This window comes from Anabrus simplex, chromosome 3, assembly GCF_040414725.1.
Source record: "Anabrus simplex isolate iqAnaSimp1 chromosome 3, ASM4041472v1, whole genome shotgun sequence".
In the NCBI taxonomy this organism is placed as follows: Eukaryota; Metazoa; Arthropoda; class Insecta; order Orthoptera; family Tettigoniidae; genus Anabrus; species Anabrus simplex.
This window is the reverse complement of record NC_090267.1, coordinates 44,226,836-44,248,991: the sequence shown is the minus strand read 5'-3', so window position 1 is coordinate 44,248,991 and position 22,156 is coordinate 44,226,836. Positions and strand designations below refer to the sequence as shown.

General features: G+C 40.8%; 1 protein-coding gene across 1 annotated transcript in view; it reads right to left on the bottom strand.

The window, feature by feature from the left end:
• Window positions 1-20,620, bottom strand: part of LOC136865956 (uncharacterized) — a 55,597-nt gene extending 34,977 nt beyond the window's left edge. The window contains exon 1 of the mRNA XM_067142520.2: window positions 20,466-20,620. Coding sequence (XP_066998621.2) covers window positions 20,466-20,609 — 144 coding nt within the window. The 5' untranslated portion in view covers window positions 20,610-20,620. The remainder of the gene's footprint in view (window positions 1-20,465) is intronic.
• Between the last annotated feature and the right edge of the window lie 1,536 nt (window positions 20,621-22,156).

Genomic DNA, 22,156 nt, shown 5'->3' with positions numbered 1-22,156 from the left:
TCTACGAGCCGACAAGACAACCTTTCTATATAGAAGAACTGCGATTGAAGTATCATTGTCTTCTCCGGCACAACACCAAGCTTTACATCAAGAACTGCAGGATAGAGAAGCGAATATATGGACAGATTGTTTACCTAACAGACGGAATGATGAGGTCAGAATGGATGCATTCTAACTACGAATTGCGGCATACCATAACGCGCTTCATATATTAAGTGTTCTTAAAACCGTTGAAAATGGCCGCAAATAATATGACCACGACAGGCATATCAAGACGAGTTATCTGACCTGTTTATAACGAATTAGGTGGAGTAGCGCGGGTCTAAGTCACCGAATGAAAGTTGATAATCTTCGCGGGACTGAGCAAATGTATACTAACCAGGAGTAATGCCGGTGTAAATTCAGCTTCAATACATAGTATATCATTATAGACTATTATGCCTTTCAGCCTTCAGTCTGCAAGCCTCTGTGAATTTACTAAACGTCACCGCAATCCTCTATTTGCAGCTAATGCTGTGGCCCCATTTAGTTTTATACCTCTTATCTTTAAATCGTTAGAAACTGAATCTAACCGTTGTAGTTTTGCTCTCCCTCTACTTCTCTTATCGTCCAATAGAAAGTCCATTATTCTCTTAGGTAACCTATCCTCCACCATTCGCCTCACATGACACCACCACCGAAGCAAAGTTTATGCGTACAGCTTCATCCATCCAGTTCATTCCTAACTTAGCCTTTATCTTCTCATTCCGACTACCTTCCTGCCATTCTTCCCACCTGTTTATAGCAGCAATCACCCTAGCTACTTTCATGTCTGTTACTTCTAACTTATGAAGACAGTTAATTCACTCATTTAGTTTCAACATTTGGAGACACGTTTAAAAAAAGGCGTATTTCTATTTTGCATAAGAATTCATCTATTCCCTTATTCCAATCGATTATCCATCCGACAAACTTAAACCGAAAAATTGATTCGTGGCGCATCCGAAAATTCTACGCGATACAATGGAATGATATTTGAAACTCGTTCGATTATTTCATTAGATTATTTGAATAATCAGATGAAGGTATTCGAATATTAAAGTAAGGTAACTTAGGGAGATCCCGACATGAGGGAGAACTCGACACTTTTAAGCTTAGCGCCACTGGTAACCACAGTACTCTACAGTTCGAACTAGTAACTACATGTATTGGAGCCGTAGGGTGTTGTGCTCATGGTGATCCTGGTAGCAGACGATTATCACTATAAATACAAGACATCTGAGTAGTTGAAGGTGAGTATGTAAGTGATATATGATGGAAAAGTAACGTACTATAAGATAATGAGTAGGTTGTATAACGAAATACGTAGATATGCGATATTTTTAAGACAATGTTTGAGGTTAGGCGCACAAAGCACGTTTTGGAGAAGCGGCCATGTCATTTCCAAATCGCCAATCATTCAGCGTGGTAAGTGCTGCCACCTCTTGCCTGCCAATGTAACTCGGGGAGGTGTCGACATGACAAGCGTGGGAGATCTCGACGTCCCTGAATCTCTAAACGGGGATGCATACTTGGGGGTAGGATTCAATGGTGCGTTAATACTACAGTATAGTAGGATTAATCAATGATGGTAATGTAGTGTATTAGGATATTTATAATCGTTCTGTAATGCACTTTAATAATAATAATAATCCTGATAATAATAATAATAATAATAATAATAATAATAATAATAATAATAATAATAATAATAATAATAATAATCTATATAAATAAAATTGTTTCTGTTTGTCTGTTTGTCTGTCTGTTTGTCTGTTCCACCATCACGTCGAAACGGCTGGATAGATCTCAACCAAACTTCATATTTAGAGTATACTGACCCCGGGGAAGGTTTCGATATGCATATCATTTTAAAATCTTTGAAAAGACGGGGGTTTTATAGGAAAAACGGTTTTCCTCCATTTTCTCTTATACTATTATAGGCAAAATATCGAATTTGTCGTATAAGGACGAGACAAAGCTCAATTTAATCCTCTTGACGCAAAGAACAAAACTCGGTAAGCCCTACGGGCCCGAAAACCATGTTTTAAGGCCCTAAAACCAACCGTTACGGAGATATTGGCACCACACTACCCCTGCTCTAGGAATCGGATAAAGAAATGAACTGCCGTAACCATAGCAACGTCAGCTCCAGGATTCTAGAGCAGCGAGATTGTGCATGTAGATTTGGGCATAGCTGCCAACCAAAATTGGTACAAATAAGACTTAATATCTGGGAAAAAAATATACTGTTGTGTAAGGCACTCATAGGACTCCTTTGGGCGGGGATGGAAAGGGGGTGAAGAACGAGTGTAAAAATCTATATAAATAAAATTGTTTCTGTTTGTCTGTCTGTTTGTCTGTTCCACCATCACGTCGAAACAGCTGGATAGATCTCAACCAAACTTCATATTTAGGGTATACTCATCCCGGAGAAGGTTTTGATATGCATATCATTTTAAAATCCTTGAATAGACAGGGGGTTTATAGGAAAACCAGAATGGTTTTTCCACCATCACGTCGAAACGGCTGGATAGATCTCAACCAAACTTCATATTTAGAGGATACTCATCGCGGGGAAGTTTTCCATATGCATATCATTTTAAAATATTTGAATATATGGGGGGTTTATAGGAAAATCAGAATGGTTTTTCCACCATCACGTCGAAACGGCTGGATGGATCTCAACCAAACATTGTATTTAGAGTATACTAATCCCGGGGAAGGTTTAGATATGCATATCATTTTGAAATCCTTGAATAGACAGGGGGTTTATAGGAAAACCAGAGTGGTTTTCCCACCATCACGTCGAAACGGCTGGATAGATCTCAGCCAAACTTCATATTTAGAGTATACTCATCCCAGGAAAGGTTCCGATATGCATATAATTTTAAAATCTTTGAATAGACGGGGTGTTTATAGGAAAACCACAGTGGTTTTCCTCTATTTTCTCTTATACTATTGATTTTCTGTAAACTTCGTTTACCGTACGTGAAACGTCTCTTCATTATAAACAACTTTCGTTATGTTCATAATTTACCTTACTCTTCACATGACGGAGAAATTTACAATTTTCTGCTGGTATCATGCTCTGCATTTAGTGACCGACAGACCGACAACGAACCTACAGGTTACCATGGCAACGTCTCTGACTGCATGCCAGTAGGGAAGTAACGTATTGCCATTTTCCTCATCATGCTTTTAAATTCGTGGTTGTTCCTTGGGTAGATGGCAAGAGAGGCATCAATCGGCTCATCTGCGGGATATTGGCGGAATATCGTTGGAGGTTATAACCGCCCTCGAATAGATTAAGTAATAACACCATTAGTCATCTTCATATTTGTTTACCTAAGAATCACTGAACCTAAATTTCTCCTCTGTTAGCGCTTTATTATATCCATAACTCACGGCATTTATTTATTTGTCGTTATCCGGCTGTCCTCAGTTATAATCCATTTTCTATTAGTTTCAACATTCTTAACTGTATTATTTTCTTCCTTAATTACGCCGTATGTACGTGAATGCTAGAAACTACTGGATGCATTTCCACCAAGATTCGTATTTAGAATACACCTGTCCTTGATAGGTTTCAGGGCAAATATTGTTTCTAAATCCCTGAACTAACTGGGGGTTTATACGAAACCGAAACAGTGATTTTGCACTTCCAAAAAATATACACAACAAAAGTTTATGGAAGTCTACCTACCTTGGTAGAAATTAATGTCTAAACCTTTTTTTCTCATGTGCATCATTTCGATACGAGGATCAATAAGGGAGATATCATTAAAGGACCGTTTTTCTGTACAAGTCCCATCGGACTTAACTCACGAGCGGGTGCGTGTAAAGCGTATTCCTTACAACTTGAAAACTACTGAAGACATTCGAAACAAAATTTATATTTAGCATCCACCTGTCCAAAGGTAGGTTTTAAACGTAAATAACATTTCATGTTCCGGAATGGACTGGCGGTTTATAAGGAACCGAAATGGTGATTTTACTCTTCCACAATATATACAGAACAAGACCAACCTGACTGGAAATCGACCAAACCTGATGGAATTCCACCTCTAAACCTTTTTTTTCATGTCCATTTTTTCGTCAGGAGGATTAATAAGGGAGATATCATGAATGGTCACTTTTGCAGGTTAAGTCCAGCGGACATAGCCCAAAAGGTGTTTTACATGGAGCAGATTCCTTATCTATATAAATCAAATCGTAACGACTGTGTACCTCTACACTGACTATTTTGGCGAAATTTTCGTACAGCTTTCCGTTTAAGGGGTAATAATAACAATCTCCATAATTTTTGATTTCCTGAAAGTCCTAATTTTTACCCGCCTCGCCCAAAATCCACATTGTGGCATAATCTGCCAGAAGAATAAGAAGATAATTGAAATTTGACAAAATTATACGTTTTAGCCTGTAACGAATGAAAAATCCTATATCATTAAATTTTTCATTTTTTATCCCCGAAGAATATCGAAATATGCAGGCAATTTTAATGATGGTGCAGACCTTCGGAAATTCCTATCACGTAACGGATTGCACAATCTCCGTTCAATTTGGAATGATCTACAACCTTGGTCTTATGACTTTATGCCGTATCTGTATCCCTTTTACGTTTGATTTTTCTCTATTAATCGATGTTAAGTCAATTTGGAATTTTCACATGCATTATTCATACTTTCAATTACTTATATGAAATACAGAATCATCAAACTCTTCACGAAAATTGGCCCACTCAGTAGCCATATGTGAGCCAAATGCTACGTATGTAGCTGTCACATTATTATCCGAAAAGTTATGTAATGTGAGATGATCTTACAAAACCTTTACCCTGTTCCACGTTTCTAAATCTGACCCAAGAATAGATGACATATCATTGGACCAGCCATTTAGGCCACTAAATCCGGCGTGTCTTATGGTATAATCCTTTGTCGATATGACGTACGTTTAGTAGCAGTTAATCTGTAAATGAAGGTCTTCAATATTGTAAACACGCATATACTTTCGTATGTCGATCTATATATATTCACTGATGTCGATTTAGCGATCGAGAAAGGGTCGGTCTGCTATTGTAATCAGTACTCCCTACACCGACTTTGACTGGCAGTAGGAAAGGGTTCCTTCTCCAACTCCTGTGTAACTGTCATTAGTAAGGAAGGCCTACAATTGTAATGAATAGTTCCCTTCTCGATTTGACTTGCAGAAGGTAAGTGAGCATGCAGTTTTGTTTAAAACTCCCCTACCCGATTGTGTTTGGCAGTAGGCAAGGGTGCCCGCCATTATAAAGAAATGTACTCATCTAAAATGTGACTGGCATTAGGCATAGTGGCCTGCTATTTTGATGGAAACTCACCAACTTGGTGTGACTGGCAGTACGCTGGCTGGCAGTAGGAAAAGGGGCCTGTCATTATAATGATAACTGCACAACTCAATTTCGAGTGATAGTAGGGTAATTGCCTGCCATTATAATAAAAACTGTAATCTGTCTGGAGGTAGGAAAGGGGGGCTGCCATTTTAACGAAAACTCCCCAAATCGATTCTGTCCGCATAGTAGGCAATGGGGCCTGCAATTATAATGTAAACTTCCCAACCTGATTGTGAATGCCAGTAGGCAAGTGAGCCTGCCGTTATATCACAAATCCGTAACAAACGCTTTACATTGGAAACGTACGGGGACCTCCCCATGCTCTTTCTCGGATAACGCTAAGAGACATGCAATTTTAAAACTATCTTATTTACTGCATGTACACTATTTACTTCGATATTCGAATACAATGTAGAATACCGTACCATGGCAACGTCAGCTCCAGGATTCTACAGCAGCGAAATTATCTATATAAATAAAATTGTAGGGGGTCCGCTGTCTGTAATTTCTTTTGTTTTGCCAATTTTTCAGATATTTATCCGTTTTAGGTCAACTCAAGACCGAATCGGTGGTTTTTACGTTTCGTGTCTGTTTGTTTGTTTGTCTGTTTGTCTGTCTGTTTGTCTGTTCAACCAAACTTCATATTTACAGTATACTTATCCCGGGGAAGGTTTCGATATGCATATCATTTTAAAATCTTTCAATACACGGGGTGTTTATACGAAAGCCATCACGTCGAAACGGCTAAATAGATCTCAACCAAACTTCATATTTAGAGTATGCTCATCCCGGGGAAGGTTTCTATGTGCATATCATTTTAAAATATTACAATAGATGGGGGGTTTATAGGAAAACCAGAATGGTTTTCCTCCTTTTTCTCTTATACTATTGATTTTCTGTAAACTTCGTTTACCGTACGTGAAACGTCTCTTCATTATAAACAACTTTCGTTATGTTCATAATTTACCTTACTCTTCACATGACGGAGAAATTTACAATTTTCTGCTGGTACCATGCTCTGCATTGAGTGACCGACAGACCGACAACGTCCCCCTGTGGGTGGGGGCGGTAGAATAACAAGAGAGGTGTCAATCGGCCATTCTGCGGGATAATGGCGGAATATCGTTGGAGGTTAGGCCTATAACCGTTCTCGAACAGCTTCAGTAATAACACCATTAGTCATCTTATATGTTTACCTAAGAATCCCTGCGCCTAATTTGCTCCTCTGTTACGGCTTTCTTATATCCATAACTCACACCAGCATAATTTATTGAGGGGCATAAGTAAGAGCAATACATTCACTTGGTATTTACATATTTGTCGTCATCCGGCTCTCCTCAGTTATTATAATCTATTTTCCATTAATGTCAGATTTCTTAACTATTATTTTCTTCCTTAATTACTCCGTATGTATGTTGATTGATTGATTGATTGATTGATTGATTGATTGATTGATTGATTGATTGATTGATTGATTGATTGATTGATTGATTGATTGATTGATTGATTGATTGATTGATTGATTGATTGATTGATTGATTGATTGATTGATTGATTGATTGATTGATTGATTGATTGATTGATTGATTGATTGATTGATTGATTGATTGATTGATTGATTGATTGATTGATTGATTGATTGATTGATTGATTGATTGATTGATTGATTGATTGATTGATTGATTGATTGATTGATTGATTGATTGATTGATTGATTGATTGATTGATTGATTGATTGATTGATTGATTGATTGAATCCCAGCAGAAAGGCGTAATTGTTCAATACAATCCTCCACATTCGGTTGGCCTCAGGAACGGCATACGATCTTAAAATTGGGCCAACTCCCGAGATCTCTCAAACATAAGAACACAAGTCGGATGAGAGAAGAGAGTGGTGATGGTGCTGATTTTTGTTTCAAGAGGAACTACAACGGGGCAACCATCCTATATTAACAGTAATCAGTGACAAAAATGGAGGAATCCGACTCTTCCGAAATTAAGTTATCCGCGAAGGGCGTGGAAATGAGGCCTCGAATGTTCTTATGCCGTCGGAGTCTGCAAAGAACAAGAATAGACCACGGAAGTTCGGATAATATAGCTAAAGTGAGGAGCGTGGCATAAGTAAGTGCACCTAAAAGGGTCCGTGGTCGCGAGCCCACCCTGCCAAGTTAAGGACCCCTGGGGCGATTTCAGTCACCTGTTACGACAGGCAGGGAATAACCCGGATGTATTCCTCCCCCCCCCCCTCCCACCTTCACCACGCAACAGGCGGTTCACAGAAACGAACTACGATGCACACGCTACGCAAAATACAGTAGGTCACTATATACACCAACAGCAATATAAGGAAAGAAATTACGTACAGATGTTACATGGAAATCTTTCCTTTATAAGAGAGACAGCTATAAACAAAGAAATAAGATACACGTGCGGTTGTGTGCTACACAGTCACGGTGCTCCTGTGGGGAAAACCAACATCTACTGTCGTTCTCTATATGCGATTTTCTATTTTACGCAATAAAAATATCACACGAGAACACTTTTACGTATTCTAAAAGCAACTTTATTATCGCTACGAACTTATCCTGTCAGATAGAAGAAAACATTCAGTGCCTCTCTCGGAATACAAAAAAGAAAACAATCGCTCTCTAAAACAATCTACATAGAATTTATACATGTTTTACATCAGAGATCTAATGGTGCTGTTCCTTGACGCCATATTGGAAATCTGTGTGCCGTACGTCCGCACGTTATACGTCCATGGACACGAAACATAAATATAATAACATAATAATTTCGGCTCATCATAAACCTTCAAAATACCAGTATTGAAGGTTTTATCCTAATTAGGATACCTGTCCTACGACACTACTGCGCAACCAATCTGGGCCACCCGTGAGTCACAGGCAACAGCTACTTCGGTCAGCTTCAGCAGTCTATATCATCCATGTCGATAAGCGTAACCGAAATCAATATTGCTCTGAGCAAAAGGAACTTGACTGCTTAATGGTATTCACACTGGTGGCGCTTAGTTCTTCTCTGTATTACATTGTTACTTTCTAACTGAGATTGTTAACATATCTATGTGAGTGTTCATGTCAGTTATTGCGTTTAAAAATATCTGAAATATTGTTTCCTGTTTCAGAAGTGTTGCGACGGTACGTTAATTTATTTCCACTTTAGAAATTTTCGGATACTCTAATTTCATTGGGAACCACTGCATCTGAAATTCTTTTCTGGGCGGGGTTTGTGGTTGTTATTTGGAAGCATTTTGTGGCCTTTCCCTTTCTTTTGCCGATATCTTCATTCTTCGAAGTATCGGATCTCTTTCAATTTCGTTCTGATTAGTGATAAGGCAGGATTGTTGAGGAGTTGTCCTTCCTTTTGAAACAATCACCAATACGGCCATTTCAATTCTGTTGCTGATTGCGATTTTTAACCCCTTTGTGGACTTTATCTTCCTTTTCCGATATCTTCATTTTTCGAAGTATCGCATCTCTTCATATTTCGTTCTGATTAGTGTTAACAGAAGATTGTTGCGCATTTGTACTACCTCTCGAAACAATAATCACAACTACCTCTATTTTGTTGACTATTACCCCTTAGTACTTCCTGCCTTCCCAGTTTCTGCTCTGGGAGGGGTTTCTGTTTTTGATATTTTCGAGCTCATTGCGGCCCTTCCCTTTATTTTGCCGATAACTTCATTCTTCGAAGTATCGGATCTCTTTCAGTTTTCTTCTGATTAGTGTTAATAGAGGATAGTTGCCCCGTTGTACGTCCTGTTAAAACAATAATCACCAACACCACCGTCACCAACAGAAAATAATCACCACCACATGCACTTTGCTGCCCATTACAGAGTTACTGATTGGGTTTCGACACTTTTGTGACTGTTCCTTTGACCATGCCTGCTAGGAAGCGAATTAACATTGGACGGTCCATATCAAAAGCTAAAAAAGTTAAGATATTGAGGGCTTCCGAGACTGCTTCAGACCGCGAGGCCAGACTCAATGCAGACAGACTGAGGAAGAGCACTCACCGTGATTCGGAGAGTGCTTCTGAGCGCGAGGCCAAGCTTAGCTCACAGAGAGCACGCCAGTCCACATCTAGGGCGTCTGAGACTGCTTCAGACCGCGAGGCCAGACTCAGTGCAGACAGACTGAGGAAGAGCACTCACCGTGATTCGGAGAGTGCTTCTGAGCGCGAGGCCAGGCTTAGCTCACAGAGAACACGCCAGTCCACATCTAGGGCGTCTGAGAGTGCTTCAGACCGCGAGGCCAGACTCAGTGCAGACAGACTGAGGAAGAGCACTCACCGTGATTCGGAGAGTGCTTCTGAGCGCGAGGCCAGGCTTAGCTCACAGAGAACACGCCAATCCACATCTAGGGCGTCTGAGACTGCTTCAGACCGCGAAGCCAGACTCAATGCAGACAGACTGAAGAAGAGCACTGACCGTGATTCGGAGACTGCTTCTGAGCGCGAGGCCAGGCTTCGCTCACAGAGAGCACGCCAGTCCACATCTAGGGCTTCTGAGACTGCTTCAGACCGCGAGGCAATACTCAGATCGCAAAGATTTAGACAGATGCGTTTAAGAGAAACAGAATCAGAGGATCAGCGGATGGCTCGAATGGAGCATGACAGAGAGCACCATTCCCTCACACGCGAAAACCTAGCTGCGGAGGAATATTCTCAGGCGTTAACACAACGACGAAGTACCTACGCATCGTTAAACGAAATGCAAAATGTTCAGCAGGAAGAGAAAAGACAACGTGCAGCAGAAAGACGTTCATTAGAGACCACTGATGAATATCTCAGACGGTTAGATGAAGATAGAGTGAGACATGCCAATGTTAGAGAATTACATTCAACGTCAATTGAATCTAGGTGTCCTAATATGATTCCATGGCATGAAAAGCAGCGAAGTGCATTTGCTTATAACCCTCTTATCGACTACCATCCAAGAGCCCATATAGGGTCTTTGAGTAAAGTGTGCCCTTTCTGTAGGGCTCTCAAATGGAAGCAAGAGCCAGAGGGAATGTGCTGCTCTTCCGGAAAAATTAAATTAAATCATCTAACTCCTCTACCGGAACTTCTTATTTCTCTGTTAAATGGGACGCATACTGACTCTCGCCATTTTCTTCAATTTGTGCGAGCCTACAACAGCGCATTCCAAATGACAAGCTTCGGAGCTACTAAAGTAGTGGAAGGAAATTTTATGCCAACATTCAAAATTCAAGGACAAGTATACCACTTAATAGGTTCACTTCTCCCTGCAAACAATGAAAATTCTAAATATCTTCAAATATATTTCATTGCAGACCACAAAGCACAGGTAGATCAAAGAACAGCAATAATACCAAATTTAAAAACCCATTTAGTTAATGATTTGCAGGGCATGTTACATGATGTGAACCCATATGTCAAGGAACTGAAGACAACTCTAGAGACAATGCCGGACGGTGACACCCACAAGATTGTGATCCACGCCGACCGAGTTCCTGCTGGTGAGCACAGAGGCTGTTATAATCAGCCGACAACAAACGAGATAGCTGTCATATTGGTTGGACACGAATGTGATAAGCGAGACATCGTGCTTCGGACAAGAGACCAGGGCCTGAGACGAATATCTGAAACCCACCGATCATACGACGCTCTTCAATATCCCCTGATGTTCCCTCGTGGAGATGATGGCTACCACTTCCTACTGTACCACGTAGACCCACGAACCGGAGAACTAAAGACCCCTCTCAAGAAAACATCTTCTCTTCAGTTTTATTCTTATCGTATAATGATAAGACAAGGCGAGGTAAACTACTTACATTGTTACCGTCAACTGTCCAATCAGTTCTGGGTAGACATGTATGCTAAAATAGAGACTGAAAGGTTAGTCTATATCAGAACACACCAAAGGGAATTAAGGGCTGAGAGCTACATTCACCTTAAAGACGCCCTGAGGAAGGACGAGGGTAACATGGCAGATTTGGGACGGTTAGTCATTTTACCGTCCACTTTCACTGGAGGACCCCGATATATGCACGAGCGATCTCAAGATGCGCTCTGTTATGTGCGAAAATACTCATGTCCAGATCTTTTTATTACAGCTACAACTAATCCAAAATGGGAAGAAATTGGTAATGCCGTATATAATGGTCAGTCAGCGAATGATCGTCACGACATTATTACACGTGTATTTCACATGAAATTAAAATCTCTCATGGACTTACTAACCAGAGAACAAATATTTGGGCCAACTCTTTGTTTTATGTACTCTGTTGAATGGCAAAAGCGTGGCTTGCCTCACGCCCACATATTATTATGGCTTGAGGACAAGATACGACCCGTCGATATTGATAAGGTTATTAGTGCTGAATTTCCAGATCCTGATAAAGATCCACAGCTTTTTAACATAGTTAAATGTCACATGGTCTATGGACCATGCGGATCTTTCAACGTAGGCTCACCATGTATGAAAGGTGGACGATGCTCAAAACGATACCCACGAGCATTCGTCAATGAAACTGTCACAGGGAACGATGGGTACCCATCCTACAAGCGCAGGATTCCTTCTATGGGTGGCTTCACTGCACGCCTTATGATAAATGGACAGGATATGGAAGTGGATAATAGATGGATAGTGCCATACTGTCCTGTTTTGTCTAGGGTATTCAAAACACACATCAATGTTGAATACTGTAGCAGTGTTAAGTCCATCAAATACATCTGTAAGTACATCAACAAAGGAAGCGATCAGGCAGTCTTAGGTTTGCAAGACAAAAATGATGAAGTGTGCCAGTATCAGAGCGGAAGGTACATATCCAGCTCAGAAGCAGTTTGGCGAATTCTTTCATTTCCTATCCATGAAAGGTATCCTCCAGTAATGCATTTAGATGTTCATCTACAAAATTTTCAAAGAATTGTCTTTACTGCAGAAACGGCTCATGACATAGTAGAAAATCCACGTAACACCACCTTAATGGCATTCTTTAACTTATGTCAGACAGATGATTTTGCTAAGACACTGTTGTATGAAGACGTTCCCTCTTACTATACGTATAACAAACAGCAAGGTACATTTGTAAGAAGAAAGAAAGGAGTACCTGTGGTAGCATTTTCGGGCGTTAGAAAGCAGCACGTAATTAGCCGAGTGTATGCAGTCCATCCTAATAATTCCGAGTGCTTCTATTTACGCATGCTTCTGTTCACTGTCAGGGGACCAACATCCTTCACTGACCTTCGCACCGTCAATGGCATACTTCACCCTACATATCGGAGTGCATGCAAAGCCCATGGATTACTCCTGGATGACTCTCAATGGGAAGAGACACTGAAGGAGGCGATAGTTTCACAAAGCCCAGCAAAACTTCGCCGGCTTTTTGGCATATTGTTAGTCTTTTGCAGTCTCTCTGATCCGTTGGATCTGTGGAACAAATATAAGGAGAGCCTAGCAGAAGATTTCTTACGACAACTTTCCCCCTGTAACGACGGTACTGCTCATGAAATGATCGCCCATGTGGAAGACAGATGTCTTCAAGACCTCGAAGAATACGTTCTATCGATTGGCGGTCAGCCTTTGAACATTTACGGCCTTCCTTCCCCTCAGATCTTACAAACATTAAATGCTGACTATCTCAGGGAAACAAATTACAATAAAGAAGCGTTAAGGTCTTTTGTTCTATTAAATGAACCAAAACTTACAGATGAACAGACTGTAGTATATCGGGAAATATTAAACTGTGTTAGAAATAAGGAAAGTAGAATGTTTTTCTTAGACGCTCCGGGCGGAACTGGAAAAACATTCCTGATTAACTTACTGTTGTCTAAGATCAGACAGGATAGTAAGATTGCTGTAGCAGTAGCCTCTTCGGGGATCGCAGCCACTCTTTTACCCGGTGGCAAAACTGCTCACTCGATGTTTAAAGTGCCTATAGATCTTGACTGCACTGAGTCACCAATATGTAACATCACAAAACAAAGTAACATATCCAAGGTTCTGCAAGACTGCAGTCTTATAATTTGGGATGAATGCACTATGGCTCACAGAAAGGCGATTGAAGCAGTTGACCGAACGCTGCGGGACATCCGAAACAGTGATAACTTCTTTGGAGGTGTCCCTATCCTCTTTTCTGGTGATTTTCGTCAAACGTTACCGGTTGTTCCAAGAGGGAGCAGAGCAGATGAAGTGAACGCTTCATTAAGGAGATCATCACTTTGGCCAAATATCAAAAAACTGTCTCTGACACAGAATATGAGGGTACATCTAGGTGGTGATGAAAACATACATACATTCACTGAAATATTGTTGTCGATTGGGAACGGTCACTGGGAGACAGTAACGGGATCATTACTCTTTCTGATGAATTTTGTTTGTCGCTTTCTAACCTTGAAGCTCTCATTTCATCGGTGTACCCGGACGTAGAAAATATTAGGAGCAAACCCATCTCATGGCTCTGCTGCAGAGCGATCTTAACTCCAACTAATGAACAAGCGGCGTACATTAATTCGACTATCCTCACAATGTTCCACGGCGAGGAGACAGTTTATACGTCTGTCAATGAAGTAATCAACTCTGACGACGCAGTTCACTATCCTCCTGAGTTCCTGAATTCTATAACGGCTCCGGGGCTTCCATCGCACAAAATTACCTTAAAGATCGGCGCACCAATCATACTCATGCGCAATCTCAGCCCACCTAATTTGTGCAATGGGACAAGACTTCAGGTAAACGCCCTCCACAAACATGTGATAGAGGCAACTATCATGACTGGATGCGGTGAAGGAGAGTCAGTTCTTATCCCGCGGATACCACTAATCCCAACCAACTACCCGTTTGAGTTCAAGCGTCTGCAGTTTCCAGTCAGCCTCTGCTTTGCGATGACTATTAATAAATCCCAGGGCCAGACGTTGAGTATTGCTGGACTTGACCTCAGATCACCCTGCTTTTCCCACGGGCAACTGTACGTCGCATGTTCCCGAGTCAGCAGCAGCAAGTCCCTGTTTATATGTGCACCAGAAAATAAAACACGAAACATTGTTTATCAAGAGGTTCTTCAATGACTCTGTTCTTCCTTCGCTTCAGTACGTGTACTGGTGACAAATTAAATGAAATTGATCCCATAAACGAATAGACTCCTAATTATGGGAAGATCATCAGTGTTACTTAATTTTTCCAAGCACACTGTTGATTATCTGGAAGTAGAAATGGGGGCATGCCAACATAATGAAAACTGGCCAAATCGACACTGACTGGGAATAGGGAAGAAGACCTACGTTAAAATGGGAATTCTCCGAATTGACTGCGATTGGCCCTAGGTAAGGGGGTCTGCCCTTAAAATGAAAACTCTCGAGCTTGATTGACACTGGTGGTAGGCAAGGGGGAGTGCTATTATAATTAAAACTCCTCAACTCGATTGTGAATTGCAGTAGGTAAGGGGCTTGCTATTATAAAAATCCTTCCCAATTCGACTATGACTGGAAATAGGAAAGGAGATCGGCCGTTATAATAGCAACTTCAAACTCGACTGTGACTAGCACTGGTAAACTCTACCAGCATTGATGATGAAAACTCCCCATTTTGAATGTGACTGGTAGTAGGCAAGGGGAACTGCTACTATAATTAAAACTCCTCAACTCGATTCTGACTCGCAGTAGGCAAGCGGGACTACCATTATAACCAAACCTCGCCAATTACACTATGACTGAATATAGGAAAGAGGGCTGTGGCTATCGATAGGCAAGTGGGCCGGCCATTATAATGAAACCTGCGCAAGTCCATTGTGACAGGCAATAAGAGAAAGTATGCCTGACATCATAACTAAAGGGTGTATTCTGTCCGAAGGCAGGTCCGAACCTCCGTAGACGTGTGCCTGAGCCGGAGTTTACGTACGGTAGTGTGGCCAGTCCCTTTCCGCTCCTCCATTCCCTTAACCCCACCCAACAGCGCGTGGCAACCCATGCAAATCTTGACCACGTCCAGTGTTGCTTAACTTCGGAGATCTCACAGGATCCGGTGCTTCAACACGGCTACGGCCGTTGGCTGTCATCATAACCAAAGCTGCTCAAATCTACTGTCTGTAGCGGTAGGGAACCTTCCACCTCGACTGTGACTGGCAATAGGCAAGAGGATCTGCCACTGTAATGAAAATACCCCACGTCGGTTGTGACTGGCAGAAGGTAAGGGGGCCTGCCAATATAATTTTAACTCCTCAACTCAATGTTTTTCGCAGTAGACAAACTGGAATAATATTACAATGAAAACTGTCCAACTTCGTTGTGACTGCCAATACGCAAGGGGGCCTGGCAATATAATCAAAACACGATAACCGGAAATAGGAAAGAAGATCTGCCGTTATCATGGGAACCCCCAAATTGACTGGGTTTGGCAGTAGCAAGGGGACCTACTTTTATAACCCACACGCCCGAACACATTTTTGATTGGTAATAGGCAAGAAGGCTTGACATTGTCATGAAAAGTCGCCAACTTGATACTAACTGGCCATAGGCAAGCGGAAATGCCATTTCAATGAAAACTTCGCAAATCAACAGTGACTGGGGATAGCAAAGACGACCTATAATGATAATGGGAACCTTGAAATTCGATTGTGACCGCCTGCCCACCAGTGGGCCTGCCATTATATTGAAGAACCCTAAATACATTTCGCTAACAGTAGACAAATGGGCCTTCTTTTCTAACCGAAACTTTCCAACTCATCTGACTGGGAATAGCAAAAATGATCTACCGTAATAACGGAAACCCTCCGACTCGACTGTGACCGGCACTAAGTAAGCAACCGAGCTCGATAGCTGCAGTCGCTTAGGTGCGGCCAGTATCCAGTAATCGGGGGATAGTGGGTTCGAGCCTCACTGTCGGCAGCCCTGAAGATGGTTTTCCGTGGTTTCCCATTTTCACACCAGGCAAAAGCCTGGGCTGTACCTTAATTAAGGCCACGGCCGCTTCCTTTCACTTCCTAGGCCTTTCCTATCCCTTCATCGCCATAAGACATATCTGTGTCGGTGCGACCTAAAGCAAATAGCAAAAAAATAAGTAAGCAGAACTGTCATTATAATTAAAACTCCCAACTCGACTCTGACTTCTACTCGAACTCCCCAATTGGACTAATACTGTCGGTAGACAAGTCCGCTTGCCATTATAGTTAAAACTCCCCAACTGATTATCATTGGAAAAAGGAAACAAGATATCCCATTGTAATGGGAACTCTCCAACTCGACAGCGACTGGAAGTACACACGGTGGCCTGGCATTAAAACGGAAAAACTCCATCACGTTTTTGATTGCTAACACCCAAGGCCACCTGCGATTTCATGATACTTCCCCAACTACACTATGACTGGAAATAGGGAAGGTATTTTCATTATAATGGCACGTTCCCTTTACTACTGTCAGTCGCAGTCGAATTCGAGTGCTATCATGATGCCGTGTCATAAGAGGCGACTACAAGCAATCTCAGGGGCTGTTAAGTAGGGAGTATGGGTTGGCGATCGCGGGGCCTTAGCTGAGTCCTGACATTGCTTCTGTTTCCTTGTGCTAGGCTTCTCACTTTCATCTATCCTTTTCGACCTCCCTTGGTCAACTTTCGTTCTATTTCAACTCGCACGGTATTACGTGTGGAGGCCTTTCATTTTCACGCCCTTTGTGGCGAGGGGGGGAGTGATATATACAAATAATCGAAAATAGTGTCGAATCCATAGATTTCGGGGTCGCTGACATGAATACTGACACTTCGGATTTTTTAAAGTTCAACTTCAGCCCCCTTTGCGGTGGGGGCGTACAAATATAACCTACTATGTGGAAAAAGTACTGTGGGAGCAAGACGCCCCTAGAACCCCTCGGTAGGGGGGTGAAATATAATATATATATTAATAAATTGAAGTCGCTTTGGAGACTCACCTAAGGGTCCGTGGTCGCGAGCCCACCCTGCCAAGTTACGGGCCTACTCACTGCCTTTACAGTAATTTACGGAGGAATCCGTATACAATGTAGAGTACCGTAGCGAAGCACGGGTACATTTGCTAGTAATAATAATAATACTGTTTGTATCGTTTTGTTATGTTAAACTTAACTTACGAAGTTTGGAGACTGATGATAAAGTAGAAGTTTCGCGTTAATAGTTTTGCATCTTATTGGTTATAGGTGGAGGATGCCGCGGAAATATGTATACAAAGGTCTGCTTGGACGATGGAATGCAGAAGATATGGCTGCTGCTATTAAGGACGTGAAAGAAAATGGAACTCCATTGGCAACAGCTGTGAAGAAATTCCGTGTTCCAAGGAATACACTCAGATCCAAAATACTGTCTGGTACATCTACCAATAGGCAACTGGGAAAAGGAGCAACAATGGACAAAGATATGGAGGACAAGTTAGTCAACCATCTTCTTCTTCTTGATTCTAAAGGTTTTGGACTAACAGTGACCGACTTACGAGAACTGGCTTTTAGGTTCGCTCAGAGGAATGGTGTGAAAAACAAATTTAATAAACACAAGGCTATGGCTGGGTATGACTGGGTTTATTCCTTTCGTGACAGACATCCAAATTTAAGTATTCGCAAGGCTCAAGGTCGATCATATGCGCGCTCAAAGGGACTAAACAGGGAAGAATTAAAAAAATTCTTCACACTGCTTAGTACAGTGTATGATCAAATGAACTTATGGGACGAGCCTGGTAGGATTTTCAATGCCGATGAAACTGGTGTTCAGCTCATATTTACGGCAGGGAATATTATCAGTGAGAAAGGAAAGAAAAACGTGTTCCACAGTACCACGGCAGAAAAGGGATCTACGGTAACAGTAATGGTGTGTGCTAATGCTGTTGGATATGCTATTCCACCCTTTGTCATAATGAAAGGGGTAAGGCAAAGAGACACTTACTCTAAAGGAATGCCCAATGGATCAGTTGTTAAAATGTCTGAATCAGGGTATATGACCACTGAGGTATTTTCATTGTTCCTTGATCATCTAAACCGTTACAAACCACAGGGCAGGATTCTGTTGATAATCGACGGACACTCAACGCACTGCAAAGATCCGGATGTACTTGATAAGGCATCATCTTTAGGAATAGAGATGTTGTGCCTTCCCCCACACAGTACTCACCGCTGCCAACCGCTAGATGTGTCTTATTTCAAGAGTTTCAAACATTTCTACAATGAGGCCACCAGAAAGTTCGTTCGCGCTCACCCGGGAAAAGGGATCACTAAAGATAATTTTGGAGACCTTCTAAAGATGGCTTGGGACAAATCAGCAACAGCAGGAAATTTTACCGGCGGATTTAGGAAATGTGGCATTTATCCGTACAATCCCGATATCCTCCAAGAAGACATTTTTGAATACGACCTTGTGCAAGACGAAAATGGTTCAAATCACGTACATGTTGGAGAAGATATTGCTGTAGAAGCTAAGGCCAGTAGTCCTACATTATCACGGGAACATGAAGCCTCACCTGCATTTACACCTCCGAGTTGCTCAGTCCAGGAGTTATCTCCTGTTCCGATATTAAGACTCCTATCTGGAAAAGGAAGTGGAAGAAGAGTGCAAGAATCCGGCATGGTGACTTCTCAGGATTACCGACAAAAGTTAAGGAAGAGGAAACGCGGAAATGAACAGAATCCCACAAATATAAACAAAACAACGAGAACTCGGCGTGTTGGCAGTGGGGAAGCTAGTTCCTCAACCAGTCTTAATTGCTCTGAGAATTACTGCGCAGTATGTGATGGCTATTTCTATGACGACAACCGAAATGAGGCATGGGTCCAGTGTAGTGGGGAATGCAGGAAATGGTTCCACGAGATGTGTGTGTGGAAAATGGAAACGACGAACAGTTTATATGTGCCCACTGTGTACAATAGTTGTATAACTCTTCCGAGGTCCTACCTAGTGTCAGGTTCTTCCTAAGTGCGGGAGAAGTGGACATTTTTGCATAGTTCATTTATCTTCTAATTTACAATGATATGAAGTGTTATTTTTGGCCATAAGTAATAGAAAACATACACTAACTGTGTAAAAATTCACCAGGTAAAAATTGAACTATTTTGCAAATAAAGCATGATCAAAATTACAGGTTTTTGCTTAGCGTGTCGAGATATCCCTAAATGACTAAATTCAATTACCCCATCACTGGTTCAAATGTTAATCATTTTCTTAGGACATACTAATGCACATAAAATTATCATCTCCAGTCTTTCAACGTGTTGTGGTTTTTATGAACATCTTGTACGTTAAAGGCCTATTAACAAAATACATATTAGTCATAAAATGTGATGTTACTGCTCTAAATTTACAAAATATGTCCCTATATACCTTTTATTGTGCTTATGGTCGTGATATGAGACAGTACAATTTTTTCAAATACCTCCGTATTTTATGTCAAACTCATGGTTGTTGGTTGAGAAAATTTATATATTCTACTGTTTTCTAATTATAACATTGTTAAATAATCATATTAAACATTTTCATTATGAAAATACTTAAATTTTTTAAATTTTTTGGAGTTTATTACACAATGCCTTGTTGTAGCTAATCTTGTTGACCTCATGTCCTGAAAATGAAACAAAAATGTTACTAAAGAAAGTGAATATAGAATCTGTCTGTAAATCCTCGTAAATCACACAAATAATTCGTTAACATTTTTTTTTTCGTGATGCGCTGTGTTTCATGAAGTATTTCTCCAAGCTTTCCATTGTGATATTTTGGCGTTTCTTTTATATGCTGAGAAAGACAGTTCAACATCGCAGGAAGTCACCGGTGCATATTTTAAAAGATAAAAGTAGCTGCGTGAAATATCTTCCAGAGGCTCCTCTTGTTCGCCACTAATGATCTTGCAGATAGAGATCTTGAATAACCTATATTTCGTTATTTCAAAACTGCAAGCGGTTTACTAGTAACTCTGACCAATGAAAGGCAGCTGGCCATCTCAGATTATGAGAAAGGATTAGTACTGTTTTGCTTTTGGTACCTGACTTCATTTAAAAAAATGAAGTTTTCTTTTAAATGTTATTAAAATCAATAGGTCATATTTCGACATTTGGTGTGATTCCGAATGATATAAAGAATTATTTTACTCACCTGGCTTACCACCAGTGTAACCAGAAGGAGGACTAGGAATGACTTCGACAGCAGCATTTTGTGACGTGGCGTGTGGAACTTCACGCGCGCTTCTGTAACCAATAACCTGGACACACACTCATTTAAACAAAAATTCTCAATCATCAAAATATTATATTACCACACGATCCAGTGTTATCTTAGCTCGTGCGCTGACTTCGCGGCATATGGATCCTTCATAATGGTGTGTTGATCACGTTCGCAGTTCACCCTCTTATGGAACTCGTGTCGCATAAACTGTTTAACGCATCTTTTAATGTTCCTAAATGGTAAAAAAAAGGACTGCATTTAAAAAAATAAGTAAATAAATAAATAAAAAATGTTCGTTCGTCTTTTATTGCTGGATAAGGTAGCAGGCCCGCCAAATGTATGAAAAGTACAATTAATTGTAATATATTTTTCCTTTCTAACCTTACCAAACATTATACCGATAATTAATTACTTGAAGGTTATTTAAATATGTTTTCTAGGCATTCTTTTTAACACAGTCTTTCAGCTTTCTCGTGGGATACTGAACGCTTTACTTGCACAACTGTGACTTTCCAACAACTGTGGCAATTTCACGACATTTTGGGACTGTTCTATGTGTGTCACTGTCAAGGTTGTTGCTGAATCTGATACATCAATGTCACGATTTTTGTACCTCTAGTGCTGATGTATCAACATTCAAATCCCTTACCAACAACAACTTTGCAATGACTGAGTATTGTTGAGGCGTATTTTATTTCGTCTGCTGCCTCACCTCTCCACAAGAGGGCATTACTGTTGCAGTTCTGTCAACGAGTTACAGCCTACACTACAGCTACGCTAAATGACAGAAGCTTGGCATTGTATATTCCATAGAGAAATTAGTCATTTTCCCTTCTTCTTCAAACAGATTTTAGAATGTTCAACTTATCCATGGGATTGTTGTTATTTGACTCATCAGTCCATAGAGTGATTTGATGCAGCTCTCCATAACACCCTTACCTATGCTAACCTTTTCGTTTCTAGATAAGTAGTACATCTTACATCTGCTCTTATCTGCGTCATATTCCTACATTGGTCTACTACTATCGTTCTTACCTCCTACACTTCTATAAAAAAAAACGAACTGTACAGGCCTTGGGTGTCTTAAGAAATGCCCTATCATTCTCTCCCTTCGTCTCGTCAAATTTCGCCAAATCGATCTCCTCTCTCCAATTTGAATCGGAATCACGTAATTTGTGAATCTATCTACCCATCTCATTTTCAGCAGTCTTCCGTAACAAAACATTTGAAAATCTTCTTTTGTCTTTCTTTCTGAGGTAGATACCATATAATGCCACTCTCCTGGCGGAAGTCTTCAAAAACATCTTTCTAATTCCTGTATCAATGTTAGAGGTAAACAAATTTCTTTTCTTAAAAAGGCCTTCCTTTCTCGCGCTAGTCCTCCTCACGTCTATCATCACTAGTGTTTTACTACCCAAGTAACAACACACATCTACATCCCTTAAGACCTCATTTCCTAATTAATATTCCTTGGGGTTTTAACTTCTTTTTCCTCAGTAAGTTGTTATTAACATAATCTGGGAACTGCGTTTTGGTGATTGGGTTGTTTGTAAGTGAAATACATTGTGATTATCAGCCTCTGTTAAACTAAGCTTAGGAAAGAGTGAAAGATTGCTTACTTT